We start from the raw sequence: 19,157 nt of genomic DNA, 5'->3' as shown, positions 1-19,157 counted from the left end.
TCTTTTGGAACGCCAAATCGGTATATTAATTTCCATAAGCATTTAGTGGTATTATTTGCGTCGGCGTGTTTACAAGGTTCAGCTAAAATATATCGGGTCGTTAAGTCAACAATCGTTAGAATGTATGAATAGCCCATTGAGCTCTCTACGGACCGATGTAGTCCATCATGATACTTGAGAAAGGCTTACTATCACACTTGATGGGTGATAAGAAACCTTGAGGCTTCGTAGTAGGGGTTTTTCTCTCTTGGCAATTTTTACATGATCTTACATAATTCGCAATGTTTTCATACATATTTTCCAATAATATTTCGATGATATTTTCTCATGGGTTTTATAAATGCCGGTATGTCCACCTGTTAAGGAATCATCATGGAATGTTTCAAGGATTTTATTGATAAGAGATCGGGGTACGAGAAGTTTCAATTGATTGGTATGCCCATCAATTTCTTCAGATAGACAATGTCTTTTTCGATCGTGTATTTTCTCGCCTTTCTAATCGTAGCTGTATCACTATGATTAGGGTTTCGTATTGCATCATATATTTTTCTTATACTCTCATCATTTTTCTGTAAGTCTTTATGTCTATTTCTTCTATTTCGAATATATTGTAGTTTTCGTCCTTTGTGAGATCAGTTATATCCTTCTCTAGTGGATATCTACTCAGGCATCAGGTACGTGCATTTGGGCTCCTGGTTTATATTCAAATCGAACGTGAACTCCGTTAATTTCATAAGTAACTTACTGACTCGAATACTGGGTTTTTCCAAGTTTTATAGTATTGTAAACTAGCATGATCTGTGTAGATTGTAAACAATCGGCCAATTAAGTATTGTTTGAAATAATTTACACAATACACTATTGATAGAAGTTCAATCTCTCCTACTGCCCAATTTTCTTCATGTTTTGTCAGTTTTCTGGAAACAAAAGCTACTGGATGTAATTTTCCATTGTCATCAGGCTGCGAGATAATGCCCCCTATTCCAACTCGAGAAGCATCTGTGTGTACCACTACCTCCTTATCATTATTAAAATGATGAAGTACGGGTTGTGATAAAAGTTTGCTTTTTATTTCCGAGAATGCGTTCTGCTGATCTTCTTCCCAAGTGATTGGTTTATTCTCGTTATTTTTAGATATCAGATTTGTTAAGGGTCTTGCAATTATAGCGTAGTTTTGAATGAATTTTCGGTAAAATCCACTAAGACCAAGAAATGCTCTGACATCTTTGACAGTTTTGGGTATAGGGTATTTTTCGATAGCTTCCAAGGTTTCGGAAGCGGGTTGTATCCCTTCCTTTGAGACAGTGTGTCCAAGTACTTTAATTTTTCGGTAGAAGAAGTGACATTTAGATGTATTCAATTTTAGTCCTACGTCTTGCAATCTTTTCAAGGTTTTCTCGAGCTGTTGATATTGCTTATCAAATGATTCTCCATAGCTAATGATATCGTCCAAGTAAATCAAAACTCCTCTATACAAATAATCATTGAATACTTGGTTGATTGCTCGTTGGAAAGCATTTGGAGATGTTCTAAGACCAAAAGGTAGTCTTTTGAACGTGTACAGCCCTTTATGAGTTGCAAATGCTACATATTTTCGACAATCTTCGTGTAATGGCTGTTGGAAAAATGCTTGTCTGATATCTAGGGTGGAAAAGTAATCCGAATTGTCAAGAGAATCAAAAATTGTTTGAAGAAGGGGAAGGGGATATCTATCCGGTAATATTTTCTCGTTCAACATTTTATAGTCTACAACCAATCTGAATCCACCGTCTTTTTTAGTAACTAAAAATGCGGGAGAAGCATAATGACTCTGGGTTTCACAAACTATTCCTGCTTTTATCAATAACTCTACTTGTCTGTCTATTTCTGTTCTTTGAGCGATAGGTAATCTGTACGGTGACTTAGCAATGGGTGTGTAATCTGTAAGTTTGAACTTGTATTCGGGTAATTTCGCTTCCTCGAAATCAATTTCGTTTGTTGAAAATAGGTGTTTGTATTTATTGATGAGTCTTTTCGCTTTGGAATTTTGCTCTGGTGTAAGATCTTTATTAATATCTATTTCACAACCCCCTCCATCGAATAGAACAGAGTCTACTAATGAAACAGATTCGTCGTAATTACAAACTTCTCCTTCAATTTCACCAATAATAGTTTCATGCAACAATCTTATATCTTGCCTTCCTAGATTCAAAATTCTAATTTCACTCATGTTTGTTTCAAAATCATCCTCATTCCAAAGCACATGCAATTTTTTATTATGTAATAACGATTCATTTGGAGTAAAATGGGATACTTTGAGCAATTTTTGTGTTAGATTGACTTTGACATTCACGTCTTTTTGAGCGGGGATTATTGTTTCAAGAGCACATTTGACGAAATTTACGGGATTGGGTATGCAGACTTCTTTTGTAATATTTGTTTCAGAATCGTTGTGTAATCTATTTAATGTACAAATCCACTCTTTATCCATGTCTAATTCGACTATTTTACCATTATCGGTCATTGAAATGATGTTATTCTCATAATCTAATTTCATTTTATATTTTGAGAAGAAGGAATTTCCAACAATAATATAATTTCACTCGAGATCATTCCTGTGATCGGCATTAATGAACCATTAGCTACCGATAAAGCAATACTACTATTTTTCAAATGTTTTAGATCATCGCTACTTAAAAGATTTTTTTGAACTATGTTTACGTTCGTACCGGTGTCAATGGTAATTGATACATCTTTTCCTTTGAATTTTCCATTAATAGTAAGTACTGGGACTTGAATTCTTCTCTCTTTAGTCAATGATCCATTCATTCCAAGTTCGTGCTGAGCATGCATTTCGGAAGACAATAGCTGTTTGAAGTTGGTTTCACTTTCTATTTCGTTAGAGCAATTAATTTCACTTTCATTTGAGTATAACTGATTATTATTGGCATTGAGAAAAAATTGCCTGACAAATTCTATCGCTTTGGATTGTTCATCTTTCATTGATACAGAAGATATTATATTACATGTGATTTCTTCTTTATCAATTGAATTTGGAGAATAATTATAAAATGGAAATTCAGCGCTTTGTTTTTCAAATCCGGATCCCAAGTTCATATCCGATTCGTCTAGGCTCGGGATCCTGTATTCGAGTTTTTTGATAAGAAAAAACAATCATCTTTCCAGTGATTATTCCTCTTACAGTATGTACAGAATCTAGTCCTATTAGGGTTGATTGGTGTCCTGTAATTGACTGATGTTGATTGTGTGTAATTATTGTTGTATAAGGTTGTCTTTGGAAATTGTTCTGATTTGTTTCGTGTGGGAAGACGTTTCCGCTCCTATTTCCAAACTGTCTATTAGGATTAGGATTATGTGATTGTGTGTTTCTGTCGCGATCATTGTAATTATTATTGTTTGAATAAGGTTGTCTTTGGAAGTTGTTCTGATTTGTTTCGTGTGGGGAAAAGTTTCCGCTCCTATTTCCAAACTGTCTATTAGGATTGGGATTTTGTGATTGACCTACATTTCTACTCAAATTTTTCACCACAATACTCAGATCGTTCAATTTCTTCTCTAAAGTATCTACTACATTTATTTTTGGACAGGCTGTTCGATTGAAGCATTATGCATTCCTAACTTTTTGTCTAGAAGGAAGCGAGATCTTTCATATTTGGCGAGATTTTTCTCTAAATCTTCAACTGATGCATTGTCCATGAAAGCAACATGTTGCAATGCTCCTACGTCTAAGCCTCTCAAAACATATCCTACTATTCTTTTCTCTGACATTTGAGGCTCAAGAATGTGACAAAGTTTTATTATATCTGCTGTGTATTCTGTGTATGTTCTGTTGGTAATTTGTTTCTGTTTTCGAGTTTTTGTCTGGTTGTCTCTTCATGAACAGGGTCTACAAGTTTACTTTTTAAGTGGCCTACTGCATCAAGAAATGTCGCGTTTTCATTTTTATCCGAAAATATGTCGAAAATTGCCAATGCTGTTTTCTTGAGGTAGAGGGGTAAATACAAGATTTTATCATCCTCATCCCACTTATTTATTTTTGCTGCCCTATTGAAGGTTTTCAACCACTCGTTGAAGTCTTCACTCTTTGTACCCCCATAGCTTTCGGGTTTCGCAAAGGGTCTTTTATCATTCCCTGCCATATTATTTTCTGGAATTAGGATATTTGCTAAGTTATCGGGAGCTACTGTGTCGTAGATGTGTTCTTGATTCTGCCTAGCTTGCCTACTATTCGCTCGTAATCGGCTAACATAGGGAAGATAATACGATCGCGTTGAGACAGGGACCCTAACTTAAGTAATCGACTTAGAGCATCTCTAGCTCCTGAATCGTGGTCCACATAAATACAAACTTTTTTTGCCAAGTCAACAGCGAATCTCAAGTATTCAATATTAACAGATTGAGGGATGTGAATACCTAACTGTTTGCCTAGCTCTAATAATTCTGATTTATCCAGAGATTTTACTTTTAAATCAATAGGTAAACGTAATAATGAAACCTCGAATTCACTAGGTGATTGTTCAGAGTCACTAGAACTAGAGCTACTCATCTCAATATAACAATAATAACAATTATCATATTTACCCTGTACGTTGAGAGAATAGAGGACATAATTATACGAGATCAAACACAGAATATAATAATTATGATAATGACCTGAAATGAAAATGTCAATAGATAATTTGAAGGCTAATCTTGTCAATTAATAAACTCTTTCTCATGAGAACGACGCCCAACACCATGTAATGGGGTATTTAAAATCGGAATATATTGGGGTTATATTATGTATGGTATTGTGATGGTATTATAAGGTTGTGAGAACAACCCTAGACATTATGGTAACAATTTATAATAGGGGAATCGCTTGGCTTGCGAGAGGTTAAATTGATCTAACTCTATAACTCATGAGAAAGGAACTATATTTTAAAATAATAAACAAAACAGTTATATTTTGGAGAACTAAGTAATCGATTTAATCAAATTGTAACTCAAAATGAAACTGGAAACTAAATAAAAATAATATTGAGAAAACTTTTTAAACAAACGATAGAATAATTACAGGATTTGCCTTCAATAAAAAAGATGAATAATATATAATAATAAAATTGATAATATTAGCTCACTGAACTCACTGAACCAGGAAAATGGTGTTTCGGAAAAGAAGGGTAGAGCCGAGCCCGATTATCTGCTGTAGATAGCTCCAGGTCCCGTCCTCGTAACCGACTGACTAGAGCCTCTCATTTTTTCCATAATTTTACTTGTCATGAATTTTCACCGTCGTCAACAATTTATCTATTCATTGTGAAAATTCATGACAAATAATAAAAATTATGTAGTTCTATTACAATATTTTGTCAATTAACCATGCTTCTACTACATTGTTGAAAAACGATCTGGCCTCATTGCAGAGCTACAGAAGGATAGCGTGTCTGCTCTGTCGAATGATAGACAAGGATAACAATACCAATGTTTAACAAATACTGCCATTATAACGTGAACCTCACTATTATAGTGATTGTCAACCAGGCACTGAAGCCTGTGTTATAACATTGACTGAGATTCTGAGATAAGAGTGTCGTCCTAAAGGATCAAAAGCACCGACGAGATGTCCTATTGATTATATTCTATACTGATCAGTATACAGATGAGATATCAAGAATGTAAGAAAAATAATATCATATGATCTCTATGTTCAATTATTATTCTATGCTTACGTGCTTATTATCAAGAGTCAGCTTTTCAATGTCGAATTCACGTTCCTTCAAAGAATTTCGTGCATCCTTCAAATTCTCTTGAAGTAAACTGACTGATTTACGTGATTCCTTATTAGCATCCTGCCATCTCTGAACATCTTCCTGGAGACTGTCTTTTTGTGTTTGTATTTTTCTCAATGCTTTGAAACAATTTCAGAATTATTTTTAAGATATAAAGGAGTTATAAAATTTAGGAAAAATCACTCGGAGTGATGCAATTCAACAATTATTCATAAATACATTTATTCATGCATTCTGCTACGTATTAATCATACTGAGTTATAGTCTGTCCAAGCAGCCGTGCGCCCTGAAGGATTAAGTTGACCCTCGCTTCCCCACGCGCAGGCACACACGCTTTGCCTAACTGCGCTATTGGGTCTTCCAGGAATGAACGAAGAACAATTCAATTGAAACCAATAGAATGCCTGTGCTATCACCAAGTATTCCTTGTCCTGAGAAATTACATTTCTCTGTTAACTTTTCTTAATTTTTACTCTTATTACTGAAATCTACATACAATTCCTTTCAAAATGAGTCCAAACACGGTACATTTGTGACAACTCTAAGCTTTTAAAAAAGTCCAATTCATTTATTACAGGTGTTGTAACCGATTGACTATAAAACTGTTTAAAGTTATCACAATTGTACCGTGTTTGGACTCATTTTTAAAGGAATAATTTTTAGAGTTCAGTAATTTGAGTAAAATAATTGAGTAAAGTTGACAGTTGGAAAAATTTATTTTTCTAGAACAAGGCGATTCATAGAAGAATTATTAGCAGGCAGGTATGCAGACCGTCCCCTTAAACGTGGACTGCGCTTGTATGTGTGTGAGTAGTGGTGGGTCGGCCTAATCCTTCAGACCTCACGCCTGTTTGGACAAACTATAATAATTATATTTTCTGTTTTGTATGAATTTCATATTTAGCGTTCGCTACACGCTCACCAACCATATATAATAATGCTATTGTTGTTTTTCTATCCAAATTTGGGAAAGGAACAGTTTTGGGCTTTGAGCCTGTTGCTCCTTTCCCAATCATTCATAATTGAGAATGATATTGTATCTATCAATGTATGAATACATAAATGATGTCATCGTAAGATTTTATATTGTAGGCCTACGCCCGGTTTTAACATTACTTTCATTGGAGAGAACCCGTGTTCGAATCTCGACCGGGTCAAAAGGTTTTTGACCACAGCACAATCACGGCCACTGCGTCTTTCGGAGGAGACGATTATTCGTCGGTCCCGACTACCTAAAGAGTAGTCGTCATCTCTCATCATCATCCCTCTCACTCATTACCCAGCACGCACAAGCCTAAGAGCTTATGTGGGCATTACCCTCAATATTATTATTAGACTATTTATATTAGCCCTCATTGATTGAATTATGAAGTTAGTCCTTCACAAAGGACTACTGTTTGTATACTCACTTCACATTTCTATTATTCAAATATTAATGCTGTGCTTTAAGAACATTCATATTTTTATCGTCCTCAAACCTCAATACAGAACATATTCATTCATACATTCTTTATCCATTGCCAAGAATACTTACCAAGTTCCTTTTTTGTGATTGCACTCTCCTTCAAAGCAAGCTCGGCCCTCAGCTCTTCAACCAAATTCACCATTAATTTCTTCTCTTCTTTCAGATCTTCTATTTGACCCTAGAAAATCAACTGTAGTTGAACAAGGAGGTATCTATATACATTCAAAATTCATCTTGGTCAAGGCTTGAAATTTGAGTTTTTAAAATGGAATTTAAGTTGAACCTTCAACTGTTTCGTTTGTGAGCTCTCAATCTGTCACTTTGGTGAGGTCCACGTTATAATGGCAGTGTTTTATTAGCAATTGTATGGTTACCCTTGTCCATCATTCAACAAAGCGGATAGCGCTATCTCTTTCTCGCTTTGCTCTGTTGACGAACCGTTTTTCAACAATGTAAAAATATAATCAATTAACAAAATATTTCATCTCAATTATGAAAACTCATTACGGAATATTATTGAGAAATATATTTTCTTGCTTAATATAATATGATTGACTATTTTAAACGAGAATGAACAATTAATATTACATCAATATACCTGTATCAGCTACCGTCTATAGAAGGCATTGACAAGACAGAGGATCGGCAACGTTGTTCTCCTATCTTTCTCCACTGCCATTATAACGTGAACCTCACTATAGTAACAGATTGAAAGCTTACAAAAGAAACAATTGAAAATTCAACGAAAAACAGTTGATGATTCAACGAGAACAGCCGAAAATTCAACGAGAAACAGTCGAAAATTCAACGAAAAACAGTTTAGTTGATATATTTTGTTGAAAGTGAACTTGCTTACACTTTATGCTCATATTTTTTCTCGCCTTCTTCTCCATTTTTTCCTTTTCCACTCCTCTTCACCCTTCATTCCTTACTTTTATTCCCTCTAACTGCCTATTACATGCGGAACCATAATAGTTTTGACTAGGTATTTTTCCTCCTTTTTTCCTTTTCAGTACATTCCACCATGGATCCTGTTTTTGTATTTTAGTAAAAACTAATTTTTTGAACTTTGATTTCTTTTAAATGTATTTTGTGTTGTATTGAATAAAAATATTGATTGATTGAAATCTTCACTGATAACTGAAAAATACTGTAGGTATTAATAATTGAAAATTTTAAAACTTGAAAAGAAACTCAATCTTGAAACAACAGCTAATTGCCTCACTTTGAATCAAATTTCGAGTTAACTTGGAATTAATTCTCACCGATTTGTTGACTACCGTATATGAATAAGTTAATCAGTGCAAATCACCTCGAATATTGTCACTTTATGCGCTATCGCGATTTTCTTTGTTTCCATCATTCGTAATGCATTCTGTTCCTGTTTTATCACATTTGCATGTTCTGTGAGTTTCTTCTTCAACTGGGCGACTTCCACCATCTTATTGTTCAGATTTTCCTCTGTACTTTTCAATTTCAAAATCAGGGCATGATCTCCCTCTGTAAAACGAGAAGAATAATCATACTACAATATAATAGATGAAAGAATTGGCTTAGCCTAACTATACCTATATGGGATAGGAAATTCACGAATGACGCATCATCGTCTCAACTACTATAAACTGATTTGTTTGGACTGAATCTTCATTCACCGCGAGGATGGTTATAGGCCTATTTTCAATTCTTCAAAATTCCATCACGTCAAGTTTTCAGTTTGTCAAGTTTAATTTTACCCTTGCGGAGCCAGTAAATATACCAGTTGTAAATATGATAAAGGAAGAATCAAAGTAGGCTATATACCGGTGTACGCCTTCTGCGCATGCCCGGTGACGTCAAAATGACGTAGCATACTAAGACTATTTCGTACTAAGAATATTTCGGTTCACCGGGATTACTTGAACCACAATAATATCGACTCTATTAGGCGGTGTATAAGGAATCGTGACAAATATGCTCTCCCAATGTTTTGAGTAAGAAGCATTGATGTTATTATTTTCAAGGAATTATGACAGCTTAAAGTGAATCTATAGGAATATACGTAAATTTCACTATATAGGAATTTCCTGATTTTCATTAAATGCATTTATAAATTAGGCCTACTCATAATTTTCAAAAGATATTGGGATTGGGAGAGATATAGACCCAAATGAGCAAGTCAACCTTTACATACGCTATTTAACTCCCGAATTTAGATGCATAACATCACAGCAATCTCCGAACTCTATTAGCAGGGGTGCCCAAAAAAGAGGGGGGGGGGCAAAGGCACTGACTGCGTCCTCGCATTTCCTGTGGTGATAGAAGGGGGTGGGGGGATAGAAATCAAGTCACCTCGAGAGAGAGGTCTCAAAACGATCAGCATTGTTGGAATGATTTAAATGACTAATAACACATTTCTTTTCTTTTATGAGGGGTGTAGGAGCTGAATTTCTTTCTATATAAGGGGAGGTAGGTCCATGGACTTGGAAGGGGGAGAGTTGGCCACCCCTGCTATTATTCACTTCAAACTAACAGATGCTCTTTTGTATCTTCTCAGAAGCAACGTGTTGCATCCGAAAAGATACACAAGGAGCTTTTTGGAGTTACGTCCTACTAGCACAACACAGTCTATCAGCTGACATTCGTTCAGCAAGCTCTGTCCATTGTTGGTGATACGTTGCAACTCTCTCATTCATAAAGAATCTCTGTGTGTAGGGAGCTTTTTCCATCTAGAGCCACTGAAGTCTAACGTTTTTGCAAAGCCGTAAATATTACCCCACGATAAGCATCCTATATAAGCAAGGATATGCATCTGATACATAAACCGTGCTGTGTGGGTCTGTATGCCGTTTCAAAGGCACACAGGCAAAGCAACGGGATGCGCACTGTAGATATATCAACCCCTTTTTAGTCTCAAGTCTAAACTATCTAACAATCACGTGAACATTAAGTCAACATCATAGTTTTTCTTTGGTCCTTAAGAATTATTTCTTTAATATATGAATATTTCCCATTTTAGTGATACATAAGGTGAAATTTTCTTTATGTTTGATTTTGAAGCATCTAAATTTGAAATTCTACTTTGTGAAAATAATTAAGAACTAAAAATTTTGTAAAGTGTATAACAAACTACACTACTTAACCTATTTCGGACTATGTGTAACCTTATCTAAATTTGGGATGAAGAGGAATAGCACAATAAGGCTACCTTATTTTTTTTAACTTTGTTGAAGTTCTGACACTGTGTTACATGTAAATATTTGAAAAAACACTTTTGTTGGAGTATACCAACACTTACTTTTGTTACTGTTGCTTCATCAGGCTGATGAAGCTTCTCTTCAGGAGTGAAACGCATTCCTCAATACTCCAACAAAAGTAAGTGTTTTTTCAAATATTTACAAGTAACACAGTGTCAGAACTTCAACAAAGTTATTATATAGTGTTTCATCATGGAAAGCAACTTCAATTATTTTTTTCTCTCTATCATTTTGATGATGCACTTATTGTATAAATCAATAAAGGAAGAAGAAAAAGATATTTACAATCTATAATTGTGTTTGTGATGCACTTTTTTTATTCTTTATGATTCTTTATTGATTCATACAATAAGTTCGTCATAAAAATAATAGGGAGAGAAAAAGGGTAACCTTGTGCTATTCCTCTCCCAAATTTAGATAAAGTTGAACATAGTCCGAAATAGGTTGTCTTGTAGTTGTTCACTTTACAAAATTTTCAAATCACTTATTGGTAAACTCACCATTGCTATGACCTGTATGCGCAACACTCATTCTTCCACCATATGATGCACGCGAAATACGAGAAACATTCAAACCTCTCATTAAAAACTGAGCATCCAATACAGAAATAGCTGCATCAAACTTCTCACATCTACTTATGTAGGAGAAAATATTAGAAGATATACAATTAAAGAGAATTTTTAGTTTGGTTTCATCAGTTTTTGCTTGAGTTTGGGTCAGGTAATTGTTGAATACTTTTTTCCAGTGTTTCCATTCAGTCTCTACACCAATACTAGACGGATCAAGCACCAGACGTTTTGGTTTTAGAATTTTCTCCATTTTGGGGATGTTAGTACTCATTTTAACAAGTTTATTGAGAACTCTTATTTTAAATATTCACAGTAAAACTTAACGTGCAACAGCGGTTTGCTGTTCTATAGTTATGAAATGAATACACCAACTTCATATAACGTCAAATACTTTGGGAAATTGCCTATTGATTAACCTATTGAAATTCACATCCACACAAATTGGAAACACAGAAACGTTGAACATGCCTATCATACGGTAGGCATAAAATAACATCTGTGTCCATGTGTGGATCTTCACACATGTTCTTTAAAAGTTTGTAATATTATTTATTGACTAGCTGGCCCGGCGAACGTCGTAGCACCAAATAGTTAATGCATCTCTTCTCATGACAAACTTTGGCTGGATGCACACCTGAGGAGGCGAGATATGCGGCATTTTGCATCCAGGTGCTTCTTGCTTATTGGTTTGAATGAAAGAACTCACACACAGTAAATTGGGCATATGGTGTGGAACGGTGTGATAAGGCAATCTCCATAAGATCACTTTACACTTTGTATCACCAAGCCGCACCTCCTCAGGTGTGCATAGCCTTAATCTGATGCACTATATTTTTATGAAAATTATCCAACAATCAGTATTTACATTTATATCTTAATATGGACTTCCTATGTGCTTAGTTAGTTGTGCAGCAGTTCGCATTTTTAGATATAGTTGAATGCAACTTGCTGGGAAATTGATTAGTATACCTTGCTGCTGATTTTCCCGTGCATATTCTAAATCTCCAGCATTTCTAATATTTAGAACAGCATTTCGAGTTCTACAACCCAAGTTTGGACGTCGTTCGTCACGCGGCATTATTATTAGAATTATTGAATTTTGTAAATCAGTAGAAAGAAAATAGAAAAACAGATCTACCAACGGTTGGTGGATGATGCAATGATTATAACAGCTGATTTTTATTTCTGTGTGTGACCAGCTCACAAATCTCCTCCTCTCATAAGGATCACATGTAAACTTTGAAGGACCGTAGGAAAGAGTCCTGAAGTCGGATCATAAATTTGATAGGCTATAAAGGTAGGCGCACACAGATCGTCATCGGACGGATCGGATGATTAGATTTGATGCATTGTTTTCAATTGGAGTGCGCATGCATATAATACGATGCGGATAGGTATGTGCACGCCAATTGAAAACAATGCATCAAATCTAATCAACCGATCCGTCCGTCCGATGACGATCTGTGTGCGCCTACCTTTAATCTGCTCCTTAACATAACAAACACAGCTAAAAAAATCATCAAATTCGGTGCACACATAAAATGTTATTGAATTTCAAAATTTGAGACCCGATTGAATTGAATTGAATTGAATTTTATTGTTTCACAAAAAAAGACTTATAAGACTTATAAAACATATGTAAATGTACTAAATTTAAATAAAATCATATCTATGTTTAAACTATTTCACAAAATAATAGAAACTGTACGGTACTCACATGGACCTGTCGGTCTGTTCGTGAGTAAGAGTTTGCATAAGTATATTGAAATTCAATTTACACAGATAACTTATCTATGATACAGAGAAGTAATATTACTAGTCTATTATAGATAGCTACCAATATTTAATAGTATTGAATAATACAATATCAAAACTATTTAAATAAAAGATAAAAATACTTATTTAATTTTAATATTCGAGCTCAACTATCAACATTCGCACGGGAAGGGAAACACACACACACACACACACACACACACACACACACACACACACACCACACACACACACACACACACACACACACACACACACACACACACACACACACACACACTACGCACACACTACGCACATACATGAGTGAATAAATTCCAAGGCGTTACACATACATTGATTTGATCAATCTACCACACTGATCTAGTCATTTAAAGATGCCAACCATTCATGTAGCACTTTCTTGTATTTTAGTATAGTACAAGAACCAGGATTACTTATATGGGGGGGAGCATTCCGTAGAATCATATTAATTACATAAGAGACATTTCTGTCGCAAACAGCTCGCGAATTTCTCTCTAATTTGGGATGCAGAAGAAGTCCGCTTCTAGTCCTATGTTCTTTATATTTATATAGATGATTTTTATTTATATAGATATATTGTGTAAAGAGACAAACTCCTGTGAAGTCTGTGCATTTAATCGAATGATACCCTACAGTTTATTACGCAATATTGAGTTTGTTTATTTTATTAGGTAGGCCCATCTAGTGATTTATAGCTTACACTTGGTACGTACGTGCCGATGCAACATGTCAGCTCCACATTCCACCGTCAATAAGCCTCTTGAACAGCTAATTAATACTAATAATGTCTCTGGTCGAAGGTACAACACGCGACCAGAGTAGTTAATTCAAAATATAGATTTGTTGATTACAATAAGGAAATTAGCTACGATAATCTATTGTACCATATTAATACAATAGATTGATTCAATATAGGAAATCTAAAATAGGTACTATAAATCTTATTAGAAGAAATAACACTGATTAAGCTGCGTTTACACCAAAGTTATTAACAAAATGTTTATGTTTCCGTTCTTATAAGTGCATAAGTGCCTATTAGATTGAACATAACTTAGCATACAAAATAATGTGCATATGTGTTTTTAAAGTTCCGTTCAATTTAATAGAATATAGCAATTTTGGAGGACGGAGAAATAGCAGTTTTGTTAATAACTTTGGTGTAAACGCAGCTTATAATAGCCTCATAGGGAAATGTTTTGAACCACCATGAAAATAAATTTGATGCACTAGTATTCTTTAAGTACCGTACGGTTCTATAATCTGTGAGATTAAAATATTATTAATAGGCCTATCATTCGTCATTTATTAAGAATAAATTATACTATTCTGTGAGAAATATTTGGTAAGGACTCTGACTTTACCTTGCTTCTCCATTTTCAGTAAAAATTTTATGCCACTTCTACGTAAAATGAACCGCTCACTTGAAACTAACCATAATTTCATGTGTGATTTGCACTATTCATTGCATTATTAATTTTATTACCATAAAACAGCTGGAAAAATCTCAGGCTAGGGTATTATATTAATATTATCAGTGGCGGCTGGTGATTGAAAATACCACGGTATTTAGATGAAAACGGTAGTGGTCTTCTTCTATATAGGCTACCCTGGAAAATACTGGGGGTTGCTGTTTTTACAATATAATCCTCAATAACTGGTACCTTAATTGACACGCGTCTGATGTGTGGGGAGGAGGTAAGAGTTTAACTTAATGATTAAAACAAATATTTATTCAATTTCTGATTCTATCTTTACACAGCAATAAAAGCCCATCCAAACAAAGCATTCTCCAAGTGAAAACATGGCGTAATTGGCAGCTGAGAATTTTCAACTCTGATAAAAAGATGAACAAAAAATTTTTAACAAAATAATGATTTTTCCATATTTCATGTTCCCTGGACAAATGAATATTGCATATTACGACACAACAGTAATTCAGAAAAGTCCATTTTTTATTGGACCTACCGTAACTTACTTGTTTTGTTTCGAAAATATCAAAACAGTTGAACATGATATTTATTATAATGTTATTTTATCATGATGATAAATTATTACATCATGCTATTGAAGCTGTTATAATATTATATATCATATTATATATAATATTATATATCATATAGATCATAATAAATTAGACTAATATCGGGGCACCGAGCTTCGCTCGTTATTCATTTATTGATTTTTGATAAACCAAACACAATTATTTAAAATGATTGGGGAAGTATACTAACAGCACAGCCCAAAATTGTTTCTTTCCCGAATTTCGATTTATACACTATAGATAGTCCAGAAAGTAGGTTTATGTTCCTTCCATACACTTGAATTCAGGATCAATTTTCTGTTCAAACATTTGAAAACAAAAAAATTTAGATTATATAAGTTACAAGTGTACAAGTTAAGGTGTAAGTGCACGTCCAGTGCCAACATACCTATTATCGAATTTTTGGTTGGGATCGATTTATTATGTTATTTTGAGCACAAAATCACAAAAATTGAACGGCGCTCACTATTGTTTTTTAAATAATCCAAGTTCAAAGTAGCACAATTTTACACGCAGCTATTTTGATTATTGAAATCATCAAATTATGATATTCCTAATCTGAGTTTTCCTAACCCAAAGCTTTTCCTAACCTAAGCTTTCCTAACATAAAGCTTTTCCTAACCTTAGCTACTTATGGTTGCTACTTATAGGTTAAATGCATGTAAAGTACTGCTACTTTGAACTTAGTTTATTTTAAAAACAATAGTGAGCGCCGTTTAATTTTTGTGATTTTGTGCTCAAAATAACATAATAAATCGATCCCAACCAAAAATTTGATGACAGGTATGTTGGCACTTGACGTGCACTTTAGCCCAAATTTAATAACACTCACTAATCACTTGAAATTGTCAAATAATGATCAACTTTGAAAATTATGATATACACTAGTTTAGGAGGATTATCATGTCATGTCAACAAATCAGATTATGTTGATCAAATCGATTAAATTGTCTAGCTAGATAAAATTTCTCGCTGATTGATTATGATTATACAGCTGAAAAATCATTCTGTCTCTCTCCCACACAGCTCCCACATCATCTGTTTTCCAAGGATGAATTATTATCCTTTTAATATCGTTCAGCGAGTTTTCTAAAGAATGAGACCTAGTGCATACCTAGTGCATAAACCTTCTATTATGTTCCAAATTTCGTAAGAATCGTTAGAGCCGTTTTCGAGATCCTTAAAACATGAATAACCAGTTATAAAAATAGCCAGATATAAGAATAACCAGATATAAAAATAACCAGGCAGATATAAAAATAACCAGATATGTACAGAAATTGCTTGCTTAATTGAGCAAGCAAAGTGAGGTCTAAGATTCAAGTCGACGGTTTGGCATTTCTCTTAATGTTTAAATGTGTATATGTTTTTAAAAGTTGCGCATTTACGGCTAAACGCGGTAATAGATTTCGGTTTCATGAAATTTGACAGGTATGTTCCTTTTTAAATTGCGCGTCGACATTATATAAAAGGTTTTTGGAAATTTTGCATTTCAAGGATAATATAAAAGGAGAAAGGAGCCTCCTTCATACGCCAATATTACCGTAAAAATCAGACTATAGAATTATTCATCATAAATCAGCTGCCTAGTGGACTATAATACTACCCGTTCAAAAACATCGAACATCTTGAAAATTTATCTTTCCATCAACGTTAGTAGACAGTTGACTATAATACTACCCGTTCAAAAACATCGAACATCTTGAAAATGTATCTTTCCATCAACGTTGTAGACAGTTGCAGCCAGACCTGATAACAGCGCTCACACTCACATTCCGGGATGACACGTCACGGTACGATAGGACAGAAAGCTCTATATTTATTTAGGATTTTTTCTAGACATTTTAAATTGATACATTATTTATTAATTTTTGAGAAAACATAACAACAGGTCAATGTAACTTACTGAGCGCGAGGTCTACTGTTCACAGAACTACTAGTATAAAGCAGGGAACCCACTATGCCGTCACCGTCAGGCACCGTCCAACACCGACTGTCACCGTAAGTCGCCGCCTTCACCATCATTTTTCCGGCGATAAACCACTTGACGGTCTGGTTAGCTCCGTCAGAAACCGGAGCTAACCAGAAAAAATGCATCAGTTGCGATGGAGAGTTCATCAGACGAGGAATTGCTAGTAATAGCCGCAGCATGTGCTGAAGAAGAAGAGATACAGAAACGGAGGAAGCATAGGTACTGGGTGCACGGAATCTTCAGAAGAAGAAACGAATGTGGTGAATTTCATCATTTGTTTGATGACTTGAAAAAAGACGATGCTAAGTTCTTTTTATATTTCCGCATGACTCCAAAGAAGTTCTACGAATTGCTCGAGTTACTGAAATTCCCAGTGAGACACAGTAACGTTTACTGAAACACAGTAACAGTTTTACGTTATTTATCGCTTGCTGATGACTTTTAAGACAACTGCTAACTTTTCCCTAGTCCCTTGGATCAAGAACTTTAATTTGAGCCCTTTCCCATCATCGTGTGATAATCAAACGGCCAAAACTTTGATTTCATAATTTCGCTTACAGAATAATATTTGTAAATAACTTACCTGGTATCAAACTTTTTTGAGATTTCCTGCCAAGCATTATCTTTGTTCATGTTGTCGTGATAACTATTATTACTAGTATTATTCAGGAAGGGATACTCCCTAATAGCCTCTATCAACATTTCATCCGTACTCATTGCTCACAGAACAAATGCGCACTACAACAAAACACTGGCGATGTGACTTCACTGATAGTTGAATGTCGACTGGAAGAATGATAAAAAAACGGACCGGCTATCCGGTAAGAATGCCCCAAACAGCAATGGTGGCCGACGGTGACTGACGGACACGGTCGTGGCCGGTGACGGACGGGTATAGTGGGTTGCTGTTCGTTTAAAACATTGCAAAGCAATGTTGCCGGTACGCAACGGTGACGGTCGGTGCCGGACGGCGCCTGACGGTGATGGCATAGAGGGTTTCTAGGATACTCATGGGAGAGCAGATAGCAGACTTTCACATTCATCAGAATCTGGTACGGGGTAATTTCACATCTAGTGTGGTATGGACTGCTAGTGACTCAAGCGGATGGTTGCAGAAAAATTGCCACCACATTGGTCTTATGGGCTCGAGTGGAAAAATATATCACACTACTAATATACATAGTGCGCGTACATGAGTGGTTGCAGGAGGATTGCTACCTCCAATGCTATATTCACTATTCAGTTCCACCACAGCGTCTGATTTCGCGTGAACTGCGTGCACGTTCTACAGTTTGCTGCTCTTATTATAGGACTATGATGAAATTGTGAAGATAATATCAGTAATATTGAGATAATAATAGAGCTCACTTATAAATTCAGTCACTTCATTTACTCAAAAAAAAAATAAATTAATTTATTATCATCAAAATGAAGGGGGTTGTGCAACCATGCAACCTTAACACGAGCTTCCACTGAAATTAATATAGAATGTTTCAAAAGTTACTTTAAAGCCCGGTTGCACAAAAGCCGGTTGAATTTCAATCGTAGTTACTTCTACAAGAACCAATCAGAGAAAGCTTTTTCGAAAGAAGGCCTCTCTAATTGGTTCTCGTACAATTTATCACAATTAGAATCAAACCGGCTTAACTGTGCAACTAAAACTTTAAAAACTCATATTGATTTAACGAAAAAACTTGCAGAGCTCGTTTTGTTATATATTATTATTCCAATACTAATATTGAATAATTTCTTTGAAATTACTTTGATGTGTTCGTCTTAATATATGAAAAACTAATATTTTTTATAGTAAGCAACAATACTAATATTAGGAGCCAGAATAAGGTAAATATTGTTATTCATTCTCATTTCAGATAATAATTCACTACCAATTGCGTTTATTTCACTCCCTGTATCAATAATTATTCGATATTGTTGATTGAAAATATTTACAGGTACTTCAGCCAAGTCATAACCAGTATTAGGCTGACATTCGCTTCCCTCTAACAATTTATTGAAGGCCCTAGTGGAAGAGATCCATAGAAATCAATAGAAAAACTCTATTGATATCAATAGATGCTCATGGATATCAATAGATGCTCATGGATATCAATAGATGTTCATGGATATCAATAAAAGTTCATGGATATCAATAGACATCACGGTAAATAGTCAATGAACGTCTATTGATATCACTGAACGTTTAGTGATATCAATAAATGTGTATGGATATCATAAGAAGTAAATACAAACAAATTGACATCATGGTGAATACAGAAAATTGATTATATTAAATCTTCATTGATATC

At 34.8% G+C, this 19,157-nt stretch overlaps 1 protein-coding gene across 3 annotated transcripts in view; it reads right to left on the bottom strand.

The window, feature by feature from the left end:
* The window catches only part of LOC111051124 (cilia- and flagella-associated protein 58), a 44,617-nt gene extending 26,935 nt beyond the window's left edge, over positions 1–17,682 (bottom strand). The window contains exons 1-4 of one of the 3 annotated variants that reach the window (XM_039435515.1): positions 17,435–17,682; positions 8,549–8,736; positions 7,306–7,414; positions 5,712–5,890 (exon numbers count right to left, since the gene is read on the bottom strand). In XM_039435515.1, the coding sequence (XP_039291449.1) occupies positions 5,712–5,890; positions 7,306–7,414; positions 8,549–8,736; positions 17,435–17,471 (513 nt within the window). In that variant the 5' untranslated portion in view covers positions 17,472–17,682. Of the gene's footprint in view, positions 1–5,711; positions 5,891–7,305; positions 7,415–8,548; positions 8,737–10,969; positions 11,580–14,199; positions 14,310–17,434 lie in introns of those variants that run through there. The other 2 variants (XM_039435516.1, XM_039435514.1) reach the window with 2 other exon arrangements.
* Positions 17,683–19,157: the final 1,475 nt, after the last annotated feature.

Source organism: Nilaparvata lugens, chromosome 9, assembly GCF_014356525.2.
Source record: "Nilaparvata lugens isolate BPH chromosome 9, ASM1435652v1, whole genome shotgun sequence".
Classification (NCBI taxonomy): domain Eukaryota; kingdom Metazoa; phylum Arthropoda; class Insecta; order Hemiptera; family Delphacidae; genus Nilaparvata; species Nilaparvata lugens.
The sequence above is the reverse complement of the archived record's forward strand: the minus strand, read 5'-3'. Positions and strand labels throughout refer to the sequence as shown.